Source organism: Chrysemys picta, chromosome 7, assembly GCF_011386835.1.
Source record: "Chrysemys picta bellii isolate R12L10 chromosome 7, ASM1138683v2, whole genome shotgun sequence".
NCBI classification, from domain to species: domain Eukaryota; kingdom Metazoa; phylum Chordata; order Testudines; family Emydidae; genus Chrysemys; species Chrysemys picta.
The window spans coordinates 98430810-98451097 of NC_088797.1; the positions used below are offsets into that span (position 1 = coordinate 98430810).

Consider the following 20288-nt stretch of genomic DNA (forward strand, 5'->3'; position numbering starts at 1 on the left):
TGGGTGCAATCCTGTTCTCACCGAAGGCAACTGGAAACACCATCAGCCCTTTTTACTCCTTCCTCTTGCCTTTTCACCCTCTTTCATGGCCTCCTCTATGTTTGGAACAGCATTCCTTTTCCCATGCCCTTTCTTCCTTCAAATTTCACTTCTGCCGCTAATCTTTCCTATATTGATCTTGTCATTGATCACACCTCTTCGCCTTCTTGCATTTGAATTTATTGTATTGTATGTGTCTGAGATTGCAAATTCTTCAGACAGGGACCTTGCCTTTTTATATGTCTTGTAAAGCACCACAAACACAACACTCTACTAACAATAATTGTTATAAAAATGGCAACTGTAGTTTAACCCTTATACATGGAAAAGTCTCCCTCTTCTAGTGAAGTAAACAACTTCTCTCTGAAGAAACATTTCTTCCACAGAACTTTTCAGCTTTAGTTGCTACATTACCTTGAGTGTGTAAAAATATCTTATCTATGCCAGGTATTTCTAATGTACTAATGCGTGTGAGCGGCAAAGTCTCTATCTGCACTGGACTCCTTGAAGCAGCAACCATATCTTCATCTATGTCTATATGATGATGAGTACCCCGTCATTGTTCAATGAATCTGAATGAAATGGGGTGCATGCGTGTTTGTGCGAAGGTATTATAAACTTGCTAAATAAATAGCAATATTTGCTGAGAAAAATAGAGATGCAACTTTTTACTCCATTGAAGTACACTGGCCACAGAAAAGGTTCATTTTGGGGAATGGCAAACTGTTGCTAAAAAACAGAGTTGGTTGGCGTGTATTGTGGGGAGGGGACGATAAGGGTGATGGGTAGGTGAGGGGTTAGTGAGCATATAATCCATCAGGGTTAGGGCCCCATTTCAACAGGTTGAGGTCTGAGGCTCTGAAGGGGTTGTGTGTGTAGGGTGAGGGGTATGTACTTGGCTGGCAGAGGAGGAAGTGTGGGAGGTTGGTGCCCTGCAACTGGGGGTTATGTGTTATGCTCCTATGCCATGCCCCCTCCCCCCCAAGCTCAGCCCCTCCAGTCATAGACAAGGATAATAGGGTGACCAGACATTCCAATATTAGGTGCTTTGTCTTATATATGCAACTATACCCCCCCCCCCAAAAATACCCTGATTTTTCACACTTGCTATCTGTCACCCTAAGAGGAGGAGGAGGGAGGGTATATGGGGCTGTCAAAGCTGCTGCCTCATATATAGCAGGATCTCAGCCTTACAGCTGCTGCAGTCAACATAGAGCAGCCAGCACGGGGGGCATCCAGGGGGCCTGGCACTCCCCCCAACTGGGGGCTTGGAGGGTCATCAGAACGCACTCCCCTCCTTGGGCCTCCTCGGCCTCCGTCCGTCTGTCCCAGGTGAAGCGCGTATCCCTCCGCCGCCGCCACCACCCCCACCCCCCATTGCTGGGTTGGGCTCAGCTCGGCAGCACCACAGTCCCCGGATGGAAACTGTTATGGCCGCCAATTGTGACTCGCAGGGCTATGGAGACGGGCAAGGTAAGTGGGCTCAGGGCACGGTCCCCAGCGGGCGGATGGGCCCTTGTGCGGCCCCCAGGGAGGGGGCTGCGGCCCCGTGCACGGGAGGGGGTTGAGGAAAGCAGGGGGCGACTCCCTGTCGGGGCAGGAAGCCGTCCTGCTGTAGGGCTGAGCCATCAAATAGTTCCGTGCGCCTCCCGCCATGAAAGTTTGTGGGGTGGCCCCAGGCTCCGGGTGGGTGGCGGGAGGCGAGGGGGGAGCAAGAGGGAAGGCGGCTGAGCCCCCTTCCGCGGGCACTAAGCGTCTCCTTTCGCCGCATGGCAGGGGTCCCATGGTCTGTGCCCGTGTATCCTTCCGCCTGGCTGAGGGGCCAGTAGAGTCCCCGCCTGGCAACTCTGCCATCTCCGTGGGCAGCAGCAAGAGTTCAGCGTCCCGGGGAACCCCCCGCTGCCTGGGGCCCTGAAACGGGGCAGCTAGGTGTGGGGGGCTGCCCAGCACTGCCTAGGCTGATGGGGATCAGGCTGGGTGGCTGCGGGGGGAGACCACTCAGTGCCCATCAGGTGCCCTGTGTCTCACCAGAGCCTTTATCCCTAGAGTTGTCTGAAAAGCTTGAGTTAGTCTACAAGGCGGGATTCTCGTCTCAGTGCCTCAGAAAAGGGGGTCCCCCCAGCCCCACTTTTGCTTAGAGTGTCTTGTAGTAATGCCTTGTAATAGTTTAAAATGTACTACTTCAGAAGGGTTCATAAAGGTAGCAAAACACCTTGGGTTTTGTATTTCAGCCCTGTTTGTCTACTATATATGTGTATGCACTCACACACATTACATTTTTTCCCCTGCGAGCTTATACCCTAGACTAGAAAACCCTTCACAATGGTTTTATATCTTACAATGAGTAGAGTAATCAGCTGGTAGCCTTTAGAAAAAGCTACTTAATTGTGGTGCTTAGAGTGTCTAAAATGTGTACACTGTGCTGCGCTAATAGTATATTTAATGAAGCTTTTTATAGACTATTACAAAAATGTAGCTCAAGAAAGTAATTGTAGGTATGTTTATGATGATTGCATAGCACTGTATTTCTAACATAAGATGCTTTTGTAAACAATAAACCTTTCTCAGTTGATGTCCATCTTAATTTAGTCTCAGATTTTTGTTCAAATTTAACAGGTTTCACTTTGTTTTCATAAAATAAAGATACGAGAGCTCAAATATACTTTAACATCAGACCCTATTTCTGTAAGCCCTTAAACATGTGCATATTCCCATTGAAGTCAAAGATCTGCTTAAATGAATGAAAGTTTTCAGATTTGACCAAAAATGTGAAAGTTATTTTTAAACTAGAAAATTTAAGATAGTGGAAACAAAATTTATGCAAGACTTTGACAATATTAATTGGCTGTAACCTTATTATATTTCAAATTTAATTTTTTCCCTTACTATTTGATGAAAATTTACATAATGTATAATAGTTGACATGGTTAAATTTGTGTACAAAGGACAATAGTTAAATTTGTGTACAAAGGACTAATGTTGGTTGTTTTTTATGTTAAAAATAAGAATACTTAATTATTATCATCAGATTAAACTGGGTCATTTTTTCTTTGTATTCAATGGCTTGCTTTTGTTTTCACCTACATCATGTTTTAACAACATATTGACAAACTGGAAGTCCTTCAAAACAAGATTGGGGCCTAGAAAAATCTAGAAACTGCTTACTTATCTGAGTAAAGTTAAGCATATGCGTAATGTTTTCAAGATTGGGTCCTTACTCATGATATCAAATATAAGAAATGTAAATCCAGTTTTATTTTCAAATGGTGGTGAGTAGACTAGTTCTCTTTCCTTTCATGTCCTCCCTTTTCTTTTTAAAAAGCATTTTTTCAAAATCCTCCGGAAATAGTTGTATGGCTTCGCCAAAGTTAAACTTTGTGTTGTTGTTGGTGCAGATTCAGAAATCAATGGACTGAGCCCTGGTCTACACGACAAACTTACGTTGGTGTAACAGCGCAGTTATACTGACTGAACTCCTAGTGTAGAGATTGCTAGGTCGATGGGAGGGCTTCTCCCTTCTTGGGAAGGTGGAAGCTCTCCTGTTGGCCTAGGTAGCATCTTCACAAAGTGCTGCATCTGCATCGTTGTAAATGTAGACAAGCCCAGTGGTTACAAATAATGTTCTCTTTCTGTGGTTTGTTGACAACTATCATGTCTGGCTACTTGGTTACCAAAGTTATAGGCACATTAGAAGTACCCAAGAAATCGATGGGAGGGTACATTTTTGTTTTTTGATTGCCAAATATGTTAATTCCACTCATAGATTTATAGATCATATCACAAATTACTCCATTCTTCTTGACAGAACCATATTTGTCATATAAGAGTTTGTCCCATCCTTCATTTGGCTAAAAACACACAAAATGTCAGATTGTGAAGAATTTATGCTTGTTTTTGAAATTCTTATATTTACAGCTTTTTAAATCTCTATCCTTTTATTTCCAGATCCTTCTCTTAAGTATTTCTCCTGACTGCGGCCTTTTCTGATCATTGTATTTTTATGCCTTTCATTCTTGTGGAAGAAAAATGTTGAAAAGGCAAACGAAGAATTGAAATCTAATCTTTCCCTACTGAGTAAGTTCAATGTATGCCTAGCTAAAAGACAAAAATTTCACTGGTCTTCTATTTTGTAAGTTTACTAGGTAAGAATTTTGTTTGTTGTGTGGGGAGCTACACTTAGAAAAAATTTCCTATTATACAGTGAGGCAGTTTTATATTAGCATATGAGTGTTAACTTGTAACTTGTGTGCTTAATTAGTTTAAGTAGAATTTAACTTGGTTGGATATATCTGGCAAACACTTTGCCAAGAGCATCTGTGTTTTATCCAGTTAATGAAAGGTTGCCCAACTCAGGACCACACTGGTACCATAATAGGAACCTGAAGTTCACCTTTGCATAAAATACAGCAGACTGCCTTCATTTTTAATGCAAAGTGCAGTCTGTAGTTATTACTGGTCTCAGTATTCAGTATAATGCTCCATCGTCATCTGAGCAGCTGGCTACTGGCATCAGGATGGAGCATGGCATGCTGGGACATATAATTTGAATGGGTTGCATCTTGTCTATTAATAATATCCAGCTACAGTGAAGAATTCTGAGCCATACTTTGTCACCCATGCTTTATTTGGGAGCTAGATTATTTTCTCTACTTATATACCAGTACATCAGTGGATCTTATTGTTGACAAGAGGAAACATTAGTATATTTTTCTTTTAGTGACAATGAAGTGTATATGCAGTGCCTCTGTGATGGCACAAAATAGAGTAATCTCACACTTGTGAATATAAACAGGAAATGTACAGTAGCTTATCTAAAAATAAAATTCCTCTTTTCTGTATGCCAGGTCATTGGTCTTAGTTACCAAAGACCCAACACACACACTTAGAAGTATTTTTATTTGTTTTAAGAACACCAAATGTGTAATTTAAAATTCTGTGATTCACTTAACTGAGGAACACTGTTAGTTGAATTTTAATTCAGTCTAAAATATTGCTATTACTATACTATAATAATAACATATATTGCAATTGAAAAGATGTATAAAATACTGGAAAATGTTTTGCTCTTTATAATTTGGAAGACTTGTTTAGGAATCCTAATAATAATATTTTTTAAAGGTGTGCAATAAAGAATATGTGTAAAAAATGTTTTTTGCCTTTCTTGCTCCTCTGATGTGTAAATAGAGCCTTGGAATTTTTTTCAGCTTCTATCTTGCTGCTTGATTTCAACGTGTTTAATGTTGGGTCTTCTCTTGCTAGAGGACTATGATAAAATATTTAGAGAACCTCAGTTGTGCTGTTGTCAGAGCCTGTTACCTATACTGTAGCTTTTGCATACCCCTAACCAAGAGGTGATGAAAAAACTCATTCTTACAGTTTGAATGTTAACCAATAAAATGATCTATGATTCAGTATCCCCATCACCTTGTGTAGGTATGCATGTGTGTGTGGAGGCTGCTGCTGAGGTTACAGTATCTTGTGACTCTACTAGTCAAGCAACGTCTCCAAAAATTTTGCTAAAGCACTCCAGAAAAGAGGGATGCGAAGATATCATTTTTTCTAACAAAAAAAAAAAAAACAAAAAAAACCCCACCCACCTAAACAGGAAAGAGAACTTTATAGACTATGAAGAAGCAGGGAAGGGCAACCCCCTTTTTTGTTTTGTTTTGCAGTTTACCTTTAAGGAGTGAAAATGATTTTCTGTGACAATCCATTGCACCTGATACTATGTTGCCATGTGGGAACCTTGTTTTCAAACATGGACTTGAGCTTCCAGACCTTATGCCAGTGAAGCCTCTTGTGCTGCTTTGTATTGGAATAGATTTTTTGTCCACATCATTTGTAAAGTAAAACTTAAATCTGCCTATTCCCCAAGATTAGATGATAGTGGTTTCTGTTGCACAACATTTAGCTACTAGTCTGAGTAGTGAAAACTTAGCAAAAGTAGGGGCATTTTCATATTTTTATTAATGAAGTCAAATTTCACTGCATACTTTAGGAATTCATTCATAATACATTAGGTGCCATTTCGTGACCCATGTCATAGTAAAGTTAATTATTTTTATATGGATTGAATCCAAGGTTTATCTGTACCTGAGTGAATAATAAAGTCTGACTTAATAAAAAAGACACTCAGAAGTTCTGATGCTTACACAATATGAAGATATATTTAAGACTTCTGTTTACAAAAAGCTATGTTGTGAGGAAAACAAAAAACATAAAGCTGTAGCCATGAACTGTTAAAGTGTATTTTTCTCTTTTGTCAATAGGTATAGCACATACAATTTTAAAAATATTTTTATATATTTTTGAAATTATAATGCCCAAATGATCCAAAAAAGTTTAATAGAAATAAAGTTAATATAATTGTTGGAGGGAGACATTTTGTTTTTTGGATTGGTGCTGTTTCTCCTGGGCGCCACAGCAATACAAATATATAAAAGTAATAACCAGTTAAAAATATATTTAAAATGTTGGCTCATAAACTATACTTTAAATAATTTCGTAAGGAGTATGTTACAATTGAATCAGCTTTTAAAAAGTAGCATTCACTGTGCTGTTTTTAATTTCAGGGAAATTAAAATGGAGAAAGTCCTGGAACTCTGAAGATATTTCTGCATAACAGGCTTGTCTGCTGCAAAAATTACAAAAACTCACAAGATCTCCTTAAAACAAAATAAGGAATATTTTTAAAACCATGCCATCTGAAAAGGAACACATTTTTTGTGATAAAAAGCCGACTACTTTATTACAAGATAATGCTGCAAAGAAACATTGTGTTTGTATTCCAGATAATGCTGTGGAAAAAGCATTGGTGAATGATACTAGAAGTGTAATGCCTCCACCACTGATTTTAGATGTCAGTCTTTCTTATGGACTGAAAAATGTGAAAATTGATTTGCCCAAAGTGAACATTCCAAATGAAGTGGTATTGAAACATGAAGTTGATAGATTCAGAAAATTATTTCAGTGTAAACAGCAAACTGCAAGAAAATCTTTAAGTCAAGAGAAAGTAAATGGAAGTCATCTAAATTGTTCAGAAAGCTGCAATTTGCAAAGTAAACCAGAAGTGCAGTTTGAAGAAGAGGGTTTGAAAACTTCAGCAAAGATACTGAATTTCACCTGTACAAAATGTAGAGACAAAATTAGATATAGCCCAAATGATCTACAGAAACACTTTCAACTGTTACACTATGGAGAGTTGCCTTCATATCCTTGTGAAATGTGCAATTTTTCAGCCAATGACTTCCAGTTGTTTAAACAACATCGCCGCATCCATCGCAGCACTTTAGTAAAATGTGAGATTTGTAATGATGAGCATATATATACCCTGTTGGACTTGACAAAACACTTCACATCAAAGCATTGTATAAATGGTCATTTTCAATGTGAAAAGTGTGGGTTTTCTACCCGAGATGTGGGCACATTTGTTCAGCACATTCATAGACATAACGAAATCCAGTATAAATGTGGTAAATGCCATCATGTCAGCTTTACAAAAGGGGAGTTTCAGGAGCATCTTCTTGTTCACACTGGTGCATTTCCTTTCAGTTGTCAGTATTGCAGCTATAGTGCACCACGGAAGGATTACCTTTTAAAGCATGTAATAGCTTTGCATAGAGATCACTTGTATGCAAAAGATAAACTGGAGAAGGATAAATGTGAAAAAAGAATAGTAAAGACTCCAGCAGGGCTCAAGCTTATTTTGAGAAGGTACAAAACAGGAGCATCGAGGAAAGCGCTTTGGAGACGGAAAAAAATTAACAATGGAAATGACAAAACTGAAGAGCAAAATGCACAAGTACTTAGGAATTTGAATAAAATTCAACCCAAATCTGAAGAGCTAAACCAGTCTGTAAAGGAGCTGCATTTGAATGAAGAAAAAGATCAAATTATAAATAATGAAAAGCATAATCTCCAAGGTGGAACATTGTCGCCTATCACCATGCAATACAATAAAGCAGAAGATGGATCAAGTTTTGGTTTGGGATTATTGAAAAATGCTGTTCATGGACCTACAGTTCTGATGGTGAAAAATAATAAAATATCTGTTCCAGCAAACTACAGTGCTAAATTTATGGGATTTAAGATGGTGGATGGAAAACAGCATATTGTAATAAAATTATTGCCTACAAATAAACAGAATGTGTATTTATCGGGACAAAAATCTGATGGTGTTAAAGATGCCTCAGCTGATTCTTTGCTACAAACGGCTGATACTTTCGGCTTATCTTCAAGTGCTGCATCACATGTAACTAATCAGCAAACTCCGAAGAATAATTCTCTTCACTCATTAACCTCCACTCCATTTTCATTTTCTACTCCTTGTTCAGGAAAAGCAAAAGCAGAAAAACAAAATAATGCTTTATCACATGGTAAGACTATTTCTCAGACTGTAGAGTCTCCCACTGTAGTTATAGGAAAGAATGCAACTCATTTGCCAATGAAGCCTGGATCAACTGCACCTCCATGTGACTTGGTGACAAAAGTTGGAACTAGGGGTAATGTTCTCTCATGGGAAAGTTGTATTGCTCACAGTCGTCCTCAGGTATTATCTCCCACAGTTACAAATACACTTCATTATGACCCCATGAAAATGCCCTTCCCTACTGAGTTTAAAATACAAAATGGTGGAGTGAGCAATAACAGTGGACCTAATCATCTCTACTATCCATCAGTTGATTCATCTAACCAGGGACTACTGCCTTTTCATAATTACTCTAAAATAGACTCTTCAGATAATCCATGTAGCATTTGGATGCCAACAGATGACAAACGTAAAGACTTTATGTCCAGCAAAATGTTTCTTCTTCAAAACAGCTTGAGAAGTGACTCTACAGCCTCATTTTCACAGTCAGTGAGAGGTTTTAACCCCGAAAAATGTGTCTCATCCCAGTTAAATAATAATTCAGTTTATGGACATGTAAACACTAAGAATAATTCTGTGTCTTCAAGAAACCAATCTAAATGTGTTATTGACAGACAGTGTTTTACGGAAAAATGGCATGGTGGTAGCAAACAGTATTTGGACACTAATATAAACCAAGTGTTTGAAAATGTAGCTGAGAAATCTAAAGCAGAAAATATTTCAGATTGTGCTAATTCATCCCTTATGCCTAAAATCACATCAGTTTTCTCATTACATAGTAAACAGGCATCCAATTATTTGTCACCTGAAGTAAACCAATTACTTCAAGATGTGCTAAAAGTAAAATCAAATACTCCGCAAGAATCTCACAATAAGTTAAATACATGCGTAAAACTTCATTGTGATCCGTCATTTTCATGTAATCAGACAGACAGTAAAACTTTTACACACTTAAAAGACTCCACTGCATGTGGTTTAGCCAGTTCTTCTAATGTAGGTGTTCATATGTCTAAGAGAGAGTTGAACATGAAATGTAGCACAATAAATGAAGGTATACGTTTTGGGAAAGAAAGACAGGCACCAATGACATCACTTGATGCAGAAGAAATGGATAAGTTATCTAGAACTGCGGCTGTTGGTACATTGCTTAAAACTCATACAGATGCAATCATAACACAGCAGTTGGTAAAAGATAGGATGCGATCTACAACCCAGAATCCTAGTGGCTTCTCACCAGTTCTTCCAGAACAGAAGAAAACACTTTTAGTTCAGACACCTCCACCAGGATTTCTTGTACCTTTGCATCTTGCTAACCAACCAAGCTTACAAGTTGTTTCAGGAAAACCTCTCCCATCAGCGAGTTCTTCAGAGGTTCATTTGACTAAAAGCATACCTGCATCCTTCCTTTTAAATAAAGGACCTGGAATGATATTGACATTTAGTAATGGGACACTTGGCACAGTTGCAAATGTCACTGGTGATAGCTCTCAGGTTTTAGGGAGAGTTGCATCTCAAGAGTATGGTAAAATAACAGTACCAACTTCAAAGACCGAATTGAAAAATGACAGTGTTAGAAGTGTAAATAATTCCTCTGGTGTTAGCACTGCATCTGATGGGGCAGTAAGTGATTTGTCAAATAGCGTGCCATTCAAAGCGCCTCTTATAATTACAAATTCAGCTGATTCTTCTATGAAAGGAATTTCTTCTGAAAAAAATTTACCAGAACATCATGGCACTGTGTTTGGTTCCCTGGAGTCAGTAAAACAGGAGATTCCACAGAAGCCGCCTGTTTATGCGCTTTTGCCTGATGGACGACAGGCAGTTTTTCTGAAATGTATGACGCCAAACAAGCCTGTGGCACAGAAACATAATGTTGTTCAAGATAATGCTTATAATCAAAATTGTCAACCAAAGAAAACTGGAGCCATGCAACAAAAGCTTTTGCTGAAAATTAAGACCTCTACTTCTGATGCAACTACTGATCTAAAACAATCAGTTAGCAACTCAGTGCCCTCACTACAATTGGATAAAATGCAGTCCTTTAAAAGTTCTGCACTAGGGCAGAAACAGACTATTCTTACTCCTAGTGATGCCTTATTCTTACCAGGTAGATTGATGCCAGCAAATCCCTCTTTAGCAAGCTCTAATCGTCTACTTCCTGTAGAACCTGTATGTTCCACCACGCCTACAGGGACATGGTCGCAAAAGTGTTCAATTAATTCTACACAAGCAGTAATTGCTAACAAAGGGAATAGTTATGGTAGCCAAAAGTCCACGTGGAACACCAGAAACAAACTTTCAAAAGTCAAACCTCGCTTAAAACAAACTGGTCATAAAAGTTCTGAAGCTGTGGTTTCACAAAGAAACAAGAATTCCAAACGAAAAACTAAGGATGATTTCCAAGAACCCCCTAGAAAGAAAATAATGTTGCACAGGAAGTGCAAAGAAAAGAATCAAACTGAAGTTGTTAGCAAATCAAGTGGCCCTTACAGACCAAGGGCATCAAAGGAAACTGTGAGGACTTTGAAACTACTTCCTTTTAATTCTAAACAACTTGTAAAATGTCCTCGGAGAAATCAGCCAGTTGTAGTACTAAACCATCCTGATGCAGATGTTCCAGAAGTTGTAAATGTAATGAAAACTATTACTAAATTTAAAGGACATGTTCTTAAGGTCTCATTGTCAAAAAGAACTATTGATGCTCTTCTGGAACCAGCATACTGCAATACTTTGGACATTGCTACTGAGGATCTCTCTCGAAGGAGGTACAGGATGATAAAACCTGTTAGTCCTGTAAAAGAAAGATTTGTGTTAAAATTAACACTGAAAAAGACAAGCAAAAACAATTATCAGATTGTGAAAACTACCTCTGATAATACCCTGAAAGCTAACTTTAGTTGCTGGTTTTGTGGTAGGATATTTGACAATCAAGATAATTGGGTAGGGCATGGACAGAGACATTTGATGGAAGCTACCCGAGACTGGAATTCATTAGAATAATCTTGATTAGTGACAAAAGCAAAAATAAATACCTTACAGTACTCGTTTAGAAAGAACCAAGTTGAATTATGATACAGGTTATTTAGGTATGGTATATAAATACGAAACAATTTTAAAAATAATGCAAAATGATAGCATCAAATGTTGAGATACAACAAAGAACTTTGTGGGTTAGATATTGTATAACTAATTGCAATTACAGTACCATAAAACTGCATATATTTTTCATTACTATCATGTCCTATATTTTTATTATTCTATAGAATGAGTTCCCAGGATTTTTGTTCTGTACATATTTAAAAACCTAAACATGTAAATATTTTTGTACTGCTCAGTTACTTGCTATAAATCTTGCACAGAATTTTTTCCCCTTTTCAGTTCTGTGCATGCACTACTAAAACTGATTTAAAGGTGTTTCAACTACACACAGCTATTATCCATGGGTTTTTTGTTGTTTTCAATTTGAATTGTTTTTGATTTTGCTTTTTCAGGGATTGAACACTATTGTTAGCAAGTGCCTAAAAGATGTGAAACAGTTTACATTATGTCAACTGTATAACCATAGGTCCAAATAGGACCATTTCCCCAATAGTTTCATTTAAACAAAGCCATATGTGAATGCTTTAAGCTATATTGCTATGCACATGACACTTGTACTATTTCTGTGCAGTTTGTCTACTTTCTTAGTGAAGTATTTTTCATATAAATTAATAAAACATGTTACAACTGTGGTTAATACATTGAGCCTGAGAATGGAATCAGTTGGAAATATACAGTATATATTCATAATGTATATGGTGTTTAAGAATGGTGAACATTCCTAATCTGTATTGATTCTCATCAATATTAAATTTGCTATAACTGTGTTTACAGAATGATTGTGAGAGTTTATAGAAATTTGTTTTCTAGCCCCAGTATATAGTACCCCCCTGTCACAAATCCCAAGTAAGTGGCAGCGTGTAGTTGTACTGCCCTAGGACCAGAAATTGGATTATACTTTGCTCCAGGGAAAACAAACAGTTCCTATAGCTAGTGCAGATTACTTTCCCTCTCTGCTTCCTCAACTGCACTGTCTGGTATTTGGGGAGGCCTAAACTTTGCCCACTCCCCACCCATCTGTATGGGGAGTAACCTTGCAGAGGCTGCTCTACCTACCAGCTGCAACAGGAAATAGGAGTGGCTCATGCAAGGGAATAAGAGAGTTTATGCTCCCTTACTTTCCTGTGTGGACACACAGCCAGGATCACAATGTGACCCACAGAGATTACTATATTAAGGGCTGTATCCTGCAGTCCTTAGGGAGTCACTGGGAGTCTTGCATAAGGACTGCAGTATTGTACTCTAAATATCTGACTCACTTTTGAAATGTTGCTGGAAATCTTAAATAGGTGAAATTCAGCTCTGCGCTCAACAAAGGTTCTGCACATTTAAAACATTGTGAGGTCTTAAATTGAACATAGGTTCTCTGGGCTGTTTCTCTGTAGAAGGGTGAATGTCACTCTGACATGAATATGGAGCCTGATCCTGTGTCCAGTGAACATAGTTGTAAACCTCTCATTGATGCCAATGGGAGCAAAATTAGACTAATGATTAAACTTCTGTTTCATAAGGTGTAATAAGTGTTAGTATATTTTCTGTTTTAAAATGTCTCAAATTGTTTTAATGTTTAAATAGGGATTGGTACTTTATATCAGGAAAAGTATGTGCTTTCAACATTTAAACACTGTTAGAAATTTCCTCCTAAACTCTCTCTGCAAAATAGCATCGACAGATTACTAGATGCAAATAGTTTTATAACTGTCTTAACTTATATTTTCTTTGGCCAAGATTTTTCAAAAATGGGTGCCTAAAGTTAGGCTCCAAACTTATATTTAGGTCCCAAAATAAACGTCCCTTTTCTTTGTTTTTTCCTCCAAAAAGTGCTGAGCACATAGTGGCTCCTAGTGACTGCTAAAACTTTTGTTCATTGTGACTTTTTGGCTTGTTTGTTTGTGTACGGTGTAGGTGTGTTTTGCTGCATGAATAATGCTGACACCTATATTGGTGGGGGAGAGCGGAAGTATGAAAAAATGTCTTGGTATGTGTTTTGAAGGTGCTTAAGAGTGTGTGTTGCTTTGTTGTGTAGAAGCAAAACAGCAGTCTTTACTGGAAATGAAAATAAGCAATTTGGTGATAGAAAACTTTGTAATTAATGACTTACGTCATTCATGAGGTGTTTTTACTTCAGCTCTGTAATAAGTGGGGTATATAAGTGGATTTAGATTGAAACATGTATATTTGCATTCACATATGGAGCAGCATTCCAGATCAAATATTCCATTGTGTGAAATATTTTCTTTTCATGATGAGATTTAAGCCTCAGAATGAATTTGTCATACAATTTGTTAATTTTGCAAAGCTTTTAATATAGTGGGGAGAAAAGAAATGTTCTGAGGCTCTTGCCTGGCTTTTTAACACTAATTTATGAAGAATCTACTACTTGGGCTTCTTCTGTGTGGCTTGTGCTGCCGTGCAGCTAAGTGAGAGCATACATGGTAATGGTGATTTTAGCCCCCTGCTGCAGCAAAGCAACTCTTAAGCAGACTGAGGGGGTACATGGATGTTTGTTGTAAATCTAAAATTCTGTCGCTTCTGAAATTAATTCCTGTAATATCGACATTAAATTTTGATCCTTTATAAAACTCAGTATGATTTATCAATTTTATATCTCTAACTACTAATAAGCCAGTTACAAAAGACTCTTGAGGATTTAATGGTACCTTGACACATTCTTCTGCCCCATCCAGAATAATATGGATTCAGTGATTGACTGTTGTAATATGGTGTCAGTCTTAATTTTTTGGGGAAATACATTTTATTTATATATATATAAAATGTATATGGACAGTGTGTGTGTGCGCATATATATATATACACACACACACACACACACACAAACACACACAAACACACACACACACATTGTCCATGTACATTTTTCATAAGTATTGTGTGGCTGATAGTCTGGAAAATATCAGCTTCTTCAGAATTAAAGCATTCAGTGTGCATCTTTGTGTTACAGCTGAAGGATCCTGTTAAGAGGTATTTCACTGGTACATAAAATGCATTTATAAATATCTTTCTGAAAACGACTGGCAAGGGTTGCAGCCACAGTAACCAAATTTCATTGATTTTAAAAAAATGTTGGTTTATATGGAAACACTTTTTAGAATTGGTTATTGCTAATATCAAAGTAAAGATCATATAAATAGAACACACCAGAATCTTTTTATTAACATTGTATATTATAGATGCAGGTGGTAGTGCTGCCTGCTGTTAAGGTTGCGTGACATTTCCCGTTGTAAGACCTTGTCTTTAGTTGCTTATTATTTTGCCAAACTTTTAACGGTTTGGGATGAAATTTTGCATGCTGGGTTTCTACTTCAGGTTGTTCTTGAAAGTTCCAGCAAAAATGGTTCAGCCATTTCCAAGAACAACATTTGGGGGAAATAGTTTAGTTGTGCTCTAGTGCCTCTATACGTGGGAACGGGGATTTGAAATTTGGCAGAGGCATGGCACGATATTTGTGTCAAATTTGTGCCCTTTTCTCTTCTTGTGAAAAACCACCCAAATTTGAAGCCTTTGAAAGATCTTTTATTCGTTCACATTGCATAGATACTTGAAGTTGAGCAGTCCAGGGACTGAGCAGGAGTTTCCATGCAGGTTGCTGTGGGCAGTTGTACTAGGAACAGGAACTGAGAGTTGGAAGATTCCACCCAGCCCAGTATCCTGTCTTCAGACAATGGTCGGTGCCCAATGCTTCAGAGGGAATAAACAGAAGAGCAGAATTTATCAAGTAATCCATCCCGTTGTCTAGTCCCGGCATTTCTGCTGGTGCCTAGGCAATGTGAAAGAGCAATAGCCTGATTTGATTGCAGTGGGGACAAGAACCAGGCTGACAGCAACTGTGGGAGTAGAATGGGACAAGGAGCATGGGAAGGAGAAATGGGGACAATGGAAAATGAGAACAAGTGGAGGAGCAAGACTGAGGTTGGATGAGAGGCCTGGAGTCTGGGACTGGCTGCACAAGGAAATGGGTGGGGATACTGGGACTGTGAGCTGTGTTGGAAGGAAAATTGGTACTTAGGGAGTATGTTGGAGAAGAATGGGATTAGGATGAGGAGGCTGGCTGGGGAGAGATGGGACTGGGACAGGAGCAGAAGGGATCAATGTATTTTTTTTGGGGTGGAGGAGGAAGGAACGGGCTGAATGGTCTGTGTCTGCTAGAACACACTTCCTTCCAGAACCTGGAATTGAACTCAAGATTTCAATCATTCCTCTGCTGTCAGCACAAATCTGTGGAAACGCACCAGCAAAGTGGCTGGTCCATATTGAGGATGACAACCTACTGCTGCTATCAGTTACTCTGTTAACTCAAAGTTAGAGTTCTGTGCTGTGGCTCCATGTAGGTGCCAATATGATGCCACATGATAGAATTCTTTTTTCTAATTTGCATTCAAGCACTTAAAAGATGGAAAATGCCAGAAGTAATGTTACCTGTGCAACCTTAATTCTCCTCTCCCATGCATGCATATGTATTATGATAAGTCTTTAATTACATGACCACATACTATTTCCGCCCCACCCCGGGACCCCTTTTTCATTCAGTTGGTTAGAGGTACGGTACTCTAGGGATAATCAGTGTTATGTAGTAAAGTGGGCTGTTGTTTGTAGGACCCGTTTCATTTGTTGCAGAAGTTGGAAGTTGTGTAGTGAATGAGGTAGAAGATTGCAAGAAGAGAAAAGATGGTCTCATGGTTAAGACAGCTGAGAATCCTGGAGAACTGGAGTCTGTCTCTGCCTCTGTCACAGAGTTCCTCTGTGATGCTGGGCAAGTCACTTAAACCAAAATTTCACAGGTGGTTACTAATTGTGTGTTCACTGTTTTCTGAGTGTCTGACTTGATAACCTGGAGTCTGAGTTACAGAAGTGCTGAGCACTTACAGTGGGAACTATAATTGGGGGAGCTGTGCTTTGAACATATGAAGTGCTATATAATAAAAAATTTAAAAAGGTCCTAGGAGTTGCACATTGGGCACCAAAAATTATAAAGAGGCTTTTGACCTTAACCTCTTTGTCTCTGTTCCCCATCTGTAAAATGGGGATGATACCACCGCTCACTTTGTGAATGTTTCTCATGTATTCATTTATTTTCACAACAATCAGATACTATAGTGATGAGCATCATAGAAAAGCCCATGAGGAAATAATTCTCTTTTCAGAGTAGGTTTGAATATTATGCAATAAATAAGGTATGGGGCCATATATAGAAAACAAAATATTGAATAGCTACTCAAGTGAGCACACACCATCCTATAATGTACTGAATGAAGCGGTGGTTGCGTGGAAAAATAGTAGTTGATCATGTAATTAAAGAATATATCATAATGCATGTGCACAAGTATGCCAAATTAAGGCTGCACAGACCGCCTAATGTTGACATTTCCTAATGTCTGAGTGCTTAGTAACTTTAACATTCTTTTAATGTAATTTGTATATAGTGTGTATATGTATATAAAGAGACAGACATTAAAATCTTAGCACACTTGGGAGTGGATGGTAACTGCTTACAGGTATGGGGCTAGAATTTCTCCTGTTAGGAAAATCTGGAGAATAACTAAATGCTTTGGGCTAAAATCTTAACAGCACTGTGCTCCTGCCATTCCAGATGTGCAAAGTGACCTTAGTGGGCCTAGAATTTGGCCCATTGTGTATTCTTTGTTACAATAGCAATACACAAAGTATAACAAACAACTTCTCTAAAAAGTTTTTTAGTATCTGTTTGTTCCAGAGCTATTGTGACATCAGCATCCAGTTTTTCTGTTTTTTTACAACTTGCCTACTAGGGGTGGTTTTAGAGAGAAAGGAATGTAGTTTTGTCTCAGCTTTTGAATTTTGAGAATGTGAGCTCCCATGTCTTTCAAAGAACAGTACTGGCAGGAATAAATTACACTATTTGGTCATTCTGCTGCAATTTTAGTATCAGACAGACATCAAGTACTCTAATTCTTGCATGTTAATATGAGTAAGTAAGTGAGATGGTTCCACATCCTCCCTGAGCTCTGGAACTAAAAGCAGGTTGAGTACTGCATTTGTCTTCCTTAAAATTAAGCCTTACTTTTAGCCCTAAAATTATTGTTCACTGATTCAACATTTATCTATGCATTAATTATTCTTAAAGTCAACTGGAGTACTTTTTTTGTATTGCATTGTAATATGGAAGATATCTGAACAGATAATTACTGTGTCCTCAGATGTCAGACTAAAAACAACTTAAAATATATTTAGAACCCACTAGACTTGGTATCTGATGAAAACAGCTGATGTCATGACTGGGAGCTTCAACTCGTAACTTGGCTAGATTAAAAAAATCATGGACTCAACAGAGATACTTATTTTACTCATGACAACAATCTGTAACCCACTAACCCTCCTTTGTCCTATGACTGCAGAGGTGTTAATTGCCCACTTCATCTTAAAGGATCTCCTGCAACAGCTGTTTATCCCTTAAACTAAAAAAATCTGTCCCACCTTGTTTCTAGCTGGGACGCTGATTATCTTTTCGAGACCTGAAGAAGAGCTCGGTGTAGCTTGGAAGCTTGTACCTTTTTACCTAAAGAAGTTGGTCCAATAAACGATATTACCTCACCCATCTTGTCTCTTGTATCTACTAGTGGCAGATGCTGGAATTGTACAGGTGGTGATCCTGGAACATGCCAGCCTGCAGCATGGCACTGTAGTAATCCTGCTTCAATTTCCCTCTTGATTGCCCAAGAATGTAGTGTTTAAGTAATATTTAGCAATGAAGGAATCTGGTGTTCCTACAGTAAGCTCTGAATCCTACAGGTAACAATTTGCAGACAGGCATTTGAGAAAACTGTCTAGCTAAAAATATACATGGGGAAAAAAAATACAGGCATATGAGCAAACTGTACATTGATATTTGTTGTAACAATAGAATGTATGAAGCAGTTCATGCACAGATAATATTCACACTAAAATAAACACAAGCTATATTAAAGTATTCTGACAGCAGTTAGAACCCCAACAGTAAATATCAAGCAGTAATATTACTGTACATTATTCATTTTATAGTATTGTTACATTTTATTTGCACATTAAAAATACAACCAAAAACCTCATGAATCAGACAGTCGGAGGAGAGCTCTGGGCAGTGCTAATCCATTCACATCTTGAAATCCCAAACATGGTGCAACATACTATCCTTGTCTGGTTGCATACAGTGGTCCATTTCTTAGTTATAGTCATTCTACTTTCAAGAGCTCTGGATCTTGCAAATGAATTGCTTTATTGAAAACAGTGAGCTGTAGTAGATGTAGTTCTTTGAACATATTGATTTTTTTTTTTTTTGTTTAAAATACTTGATCCAGAAACTTTGGGAAGTTGGAAAAATACATATAAAAATCTTGATCTTCTTACAGTTCAGTGTAATTATGAAACTCTAACAATATGTTTCAGTTTGGTGGAATCTTTTGTGTTGTTGTGGCTGTCGATTAAAACCAGGGGTGTATGCTGATGATTCTCTATTATTTCAGCAACACTTGTGAAGCGCTGGATTGAGAAAACAGAAATCAGTTAGAAGTCTTGTCGATTACTTGGCTAACACAATGAAAATCACAAGAGTCGCTACCTCATCTTCTTTCTCTCTGTCATGGTCATCTGTTGAACTACAGGATCTTCTGAGATCATGTTATCAAATAGGTGTGTCTCCCTTCCCCTGTGACTAAGTATGTTGCTTCCACTGTGTACTTTGTATCCTCTAACAGTAGAAGGAGGCAGTAGAATAGGGCCAGCCAGGGGGCTCCACTCTGCATGCTGCCCCCACCCCAAGTACTGCCCCTGCAGCTCCCATGGGTTGGGAACCACAGCCAATGGGAGCTGCAGGGATGGCATCTGCAGACAGGGCAGCGCGCAGCAGAGCTGCCTGGCTGCAGCTCAGCGTAGGAGCCAGAAAGGGGACATGTTGCTGCTTCCAGGAGCCACTTGAGGTAAGTGCTACCCTGATCCTGCACTCCTTAGCCACCCCCTGGTGCCCTAAACCCCTGCCTCAGCCCTGATCCCCTTCCTGCCCTCCGAACCCCTCGGTTCCAGCCCAGAACACCCTCCACCACAAACCCCTCATCCCCAGCCCCACCCCAGAGCCTGCACTCCTAGCCGGAGCCCTTGCCCCCCCCATACCCCAACCCCCTGCCCCAGGCCTGATCCCCCTCCCATCCTCTGAACCCCTCAGTCCTGCCACGAGTGCAGGGGACTGGACTAGATGATCTCTTGAGGTCCCTTCCAGTTCGATGATTTTATGATTATACTCCAGAAGAGTTTTAACAGTTATGCAAATGCAACCCAAGATATCAACTCTCTCTTTTTGGTAAGTGATGGGGAGACAGCGGGAGCAGTTCTGACTAATTTTCTCCCTAAGTATTTAAATGTAACTGTTCTTTTTCAAAGATCTCATTGAGTTCAATGGGAGCTGTTCCATGAAGGATGGTTAGAAGATTGGTTTTCAAGAAAGGATGGAGAATTTACACTTAGTAACTGAAGTTCTGATCCTGATGATTGTCCAAAATGATAAAATATATTTGTATATTTTAAACTAATCTGTGACTTTGAAGTCCCAATTTGCAGTAACCTAAGTTACCTTCTGAGGTGGATTTAAAGCAGTGGTTCTCAATCAGGGTACATAGAGGTCTTCCAAGGAATACATCAGCTCATCTACATATTTGCCTACTTTTACAACAGGATACATAAAAAGCACTAGCGAAGTCAGTACAAACTAAAATTTCCTACAGACAATGACTTGTTTATACTGCTCTATATACTATAC

General features: G+C 38.7%; 2 protein-coding genes across 22 annotated transcripts in view; one reads left to right on the forward strand and one right to left on the reverse strand.

Moving 5' to 3' along the window:
* The first annotated feature begins 1242 nt into the window (after nt 1-1242).
* ZNF518A (zinc finger protein 518A) lies at nt 1243-12273 on the forward strand. 3 transcript variants are annotated; one of them, XM_005301308.5, is made up of 3 exons: nt 1243-1512; nt 3985-4113; nt 6612-12273. In XM_005301308.5, the coding sequence occupies exon 3, from the start codon at nt 6737-6739 to the stop codon at nt 11405-11407; it is 4671 nt and encodes a 1556-aa protein (XP_005301365.2). In that variant the 5' UTR covers nt 1243-1512; nt 3985-4113; nt 6612-6736; the 3' UTR covers nt 11408-12273. The 3 variants fall into 3 exon arrangements, with proteins under 3 accessions (XP_005301365.2, XP_042712721.2, XP_065408172.1); XM_042856787.2 differs by having other exon boundaries at nt 1449-3308; XM_065552100.1 differs by lacking the exon at nt 1243-1512 and having other exon boundaries at nt 4061-4181.
* A 5128-nt stretch (nt 12274-17401) lies between these two features.
* Nucleotides 17402-20288, reverse strand: part of BLNK (B cell linker) — a 139303-nt gene continuing 136416 nt past the window's right edge. For 15 of the 19 annotated variants that reach the window (XM_024101223.3, XM_065552101.1, XM_024101216.3 and 12 more), the window contains one exon: nt 17402-19018. In XM_024101223.3, coding sequence (XP_023956991.2) covers nt 18899-19018 — 120 coding nt within the window. In that variant the 3' untranslated portion in view covers nt 17402-18898. The remainder of the gene's footprint in view (nt 19019-20288) is intronic. The other 4 variants (XM_065552110.1, XM_065552111.1, XM_042856794.2 and 1 more) reach the window with 1 other exon arrangement.

Excerpts from the sequence above, each read along its gene's own strand:
- ZNF518A (XM_005301308.5), top strand. The coding sequence starts at position 6,737 with ATGCCATCTGAAAAGGAACACATTTTTTGTGATAAAAAGCCGACTACT.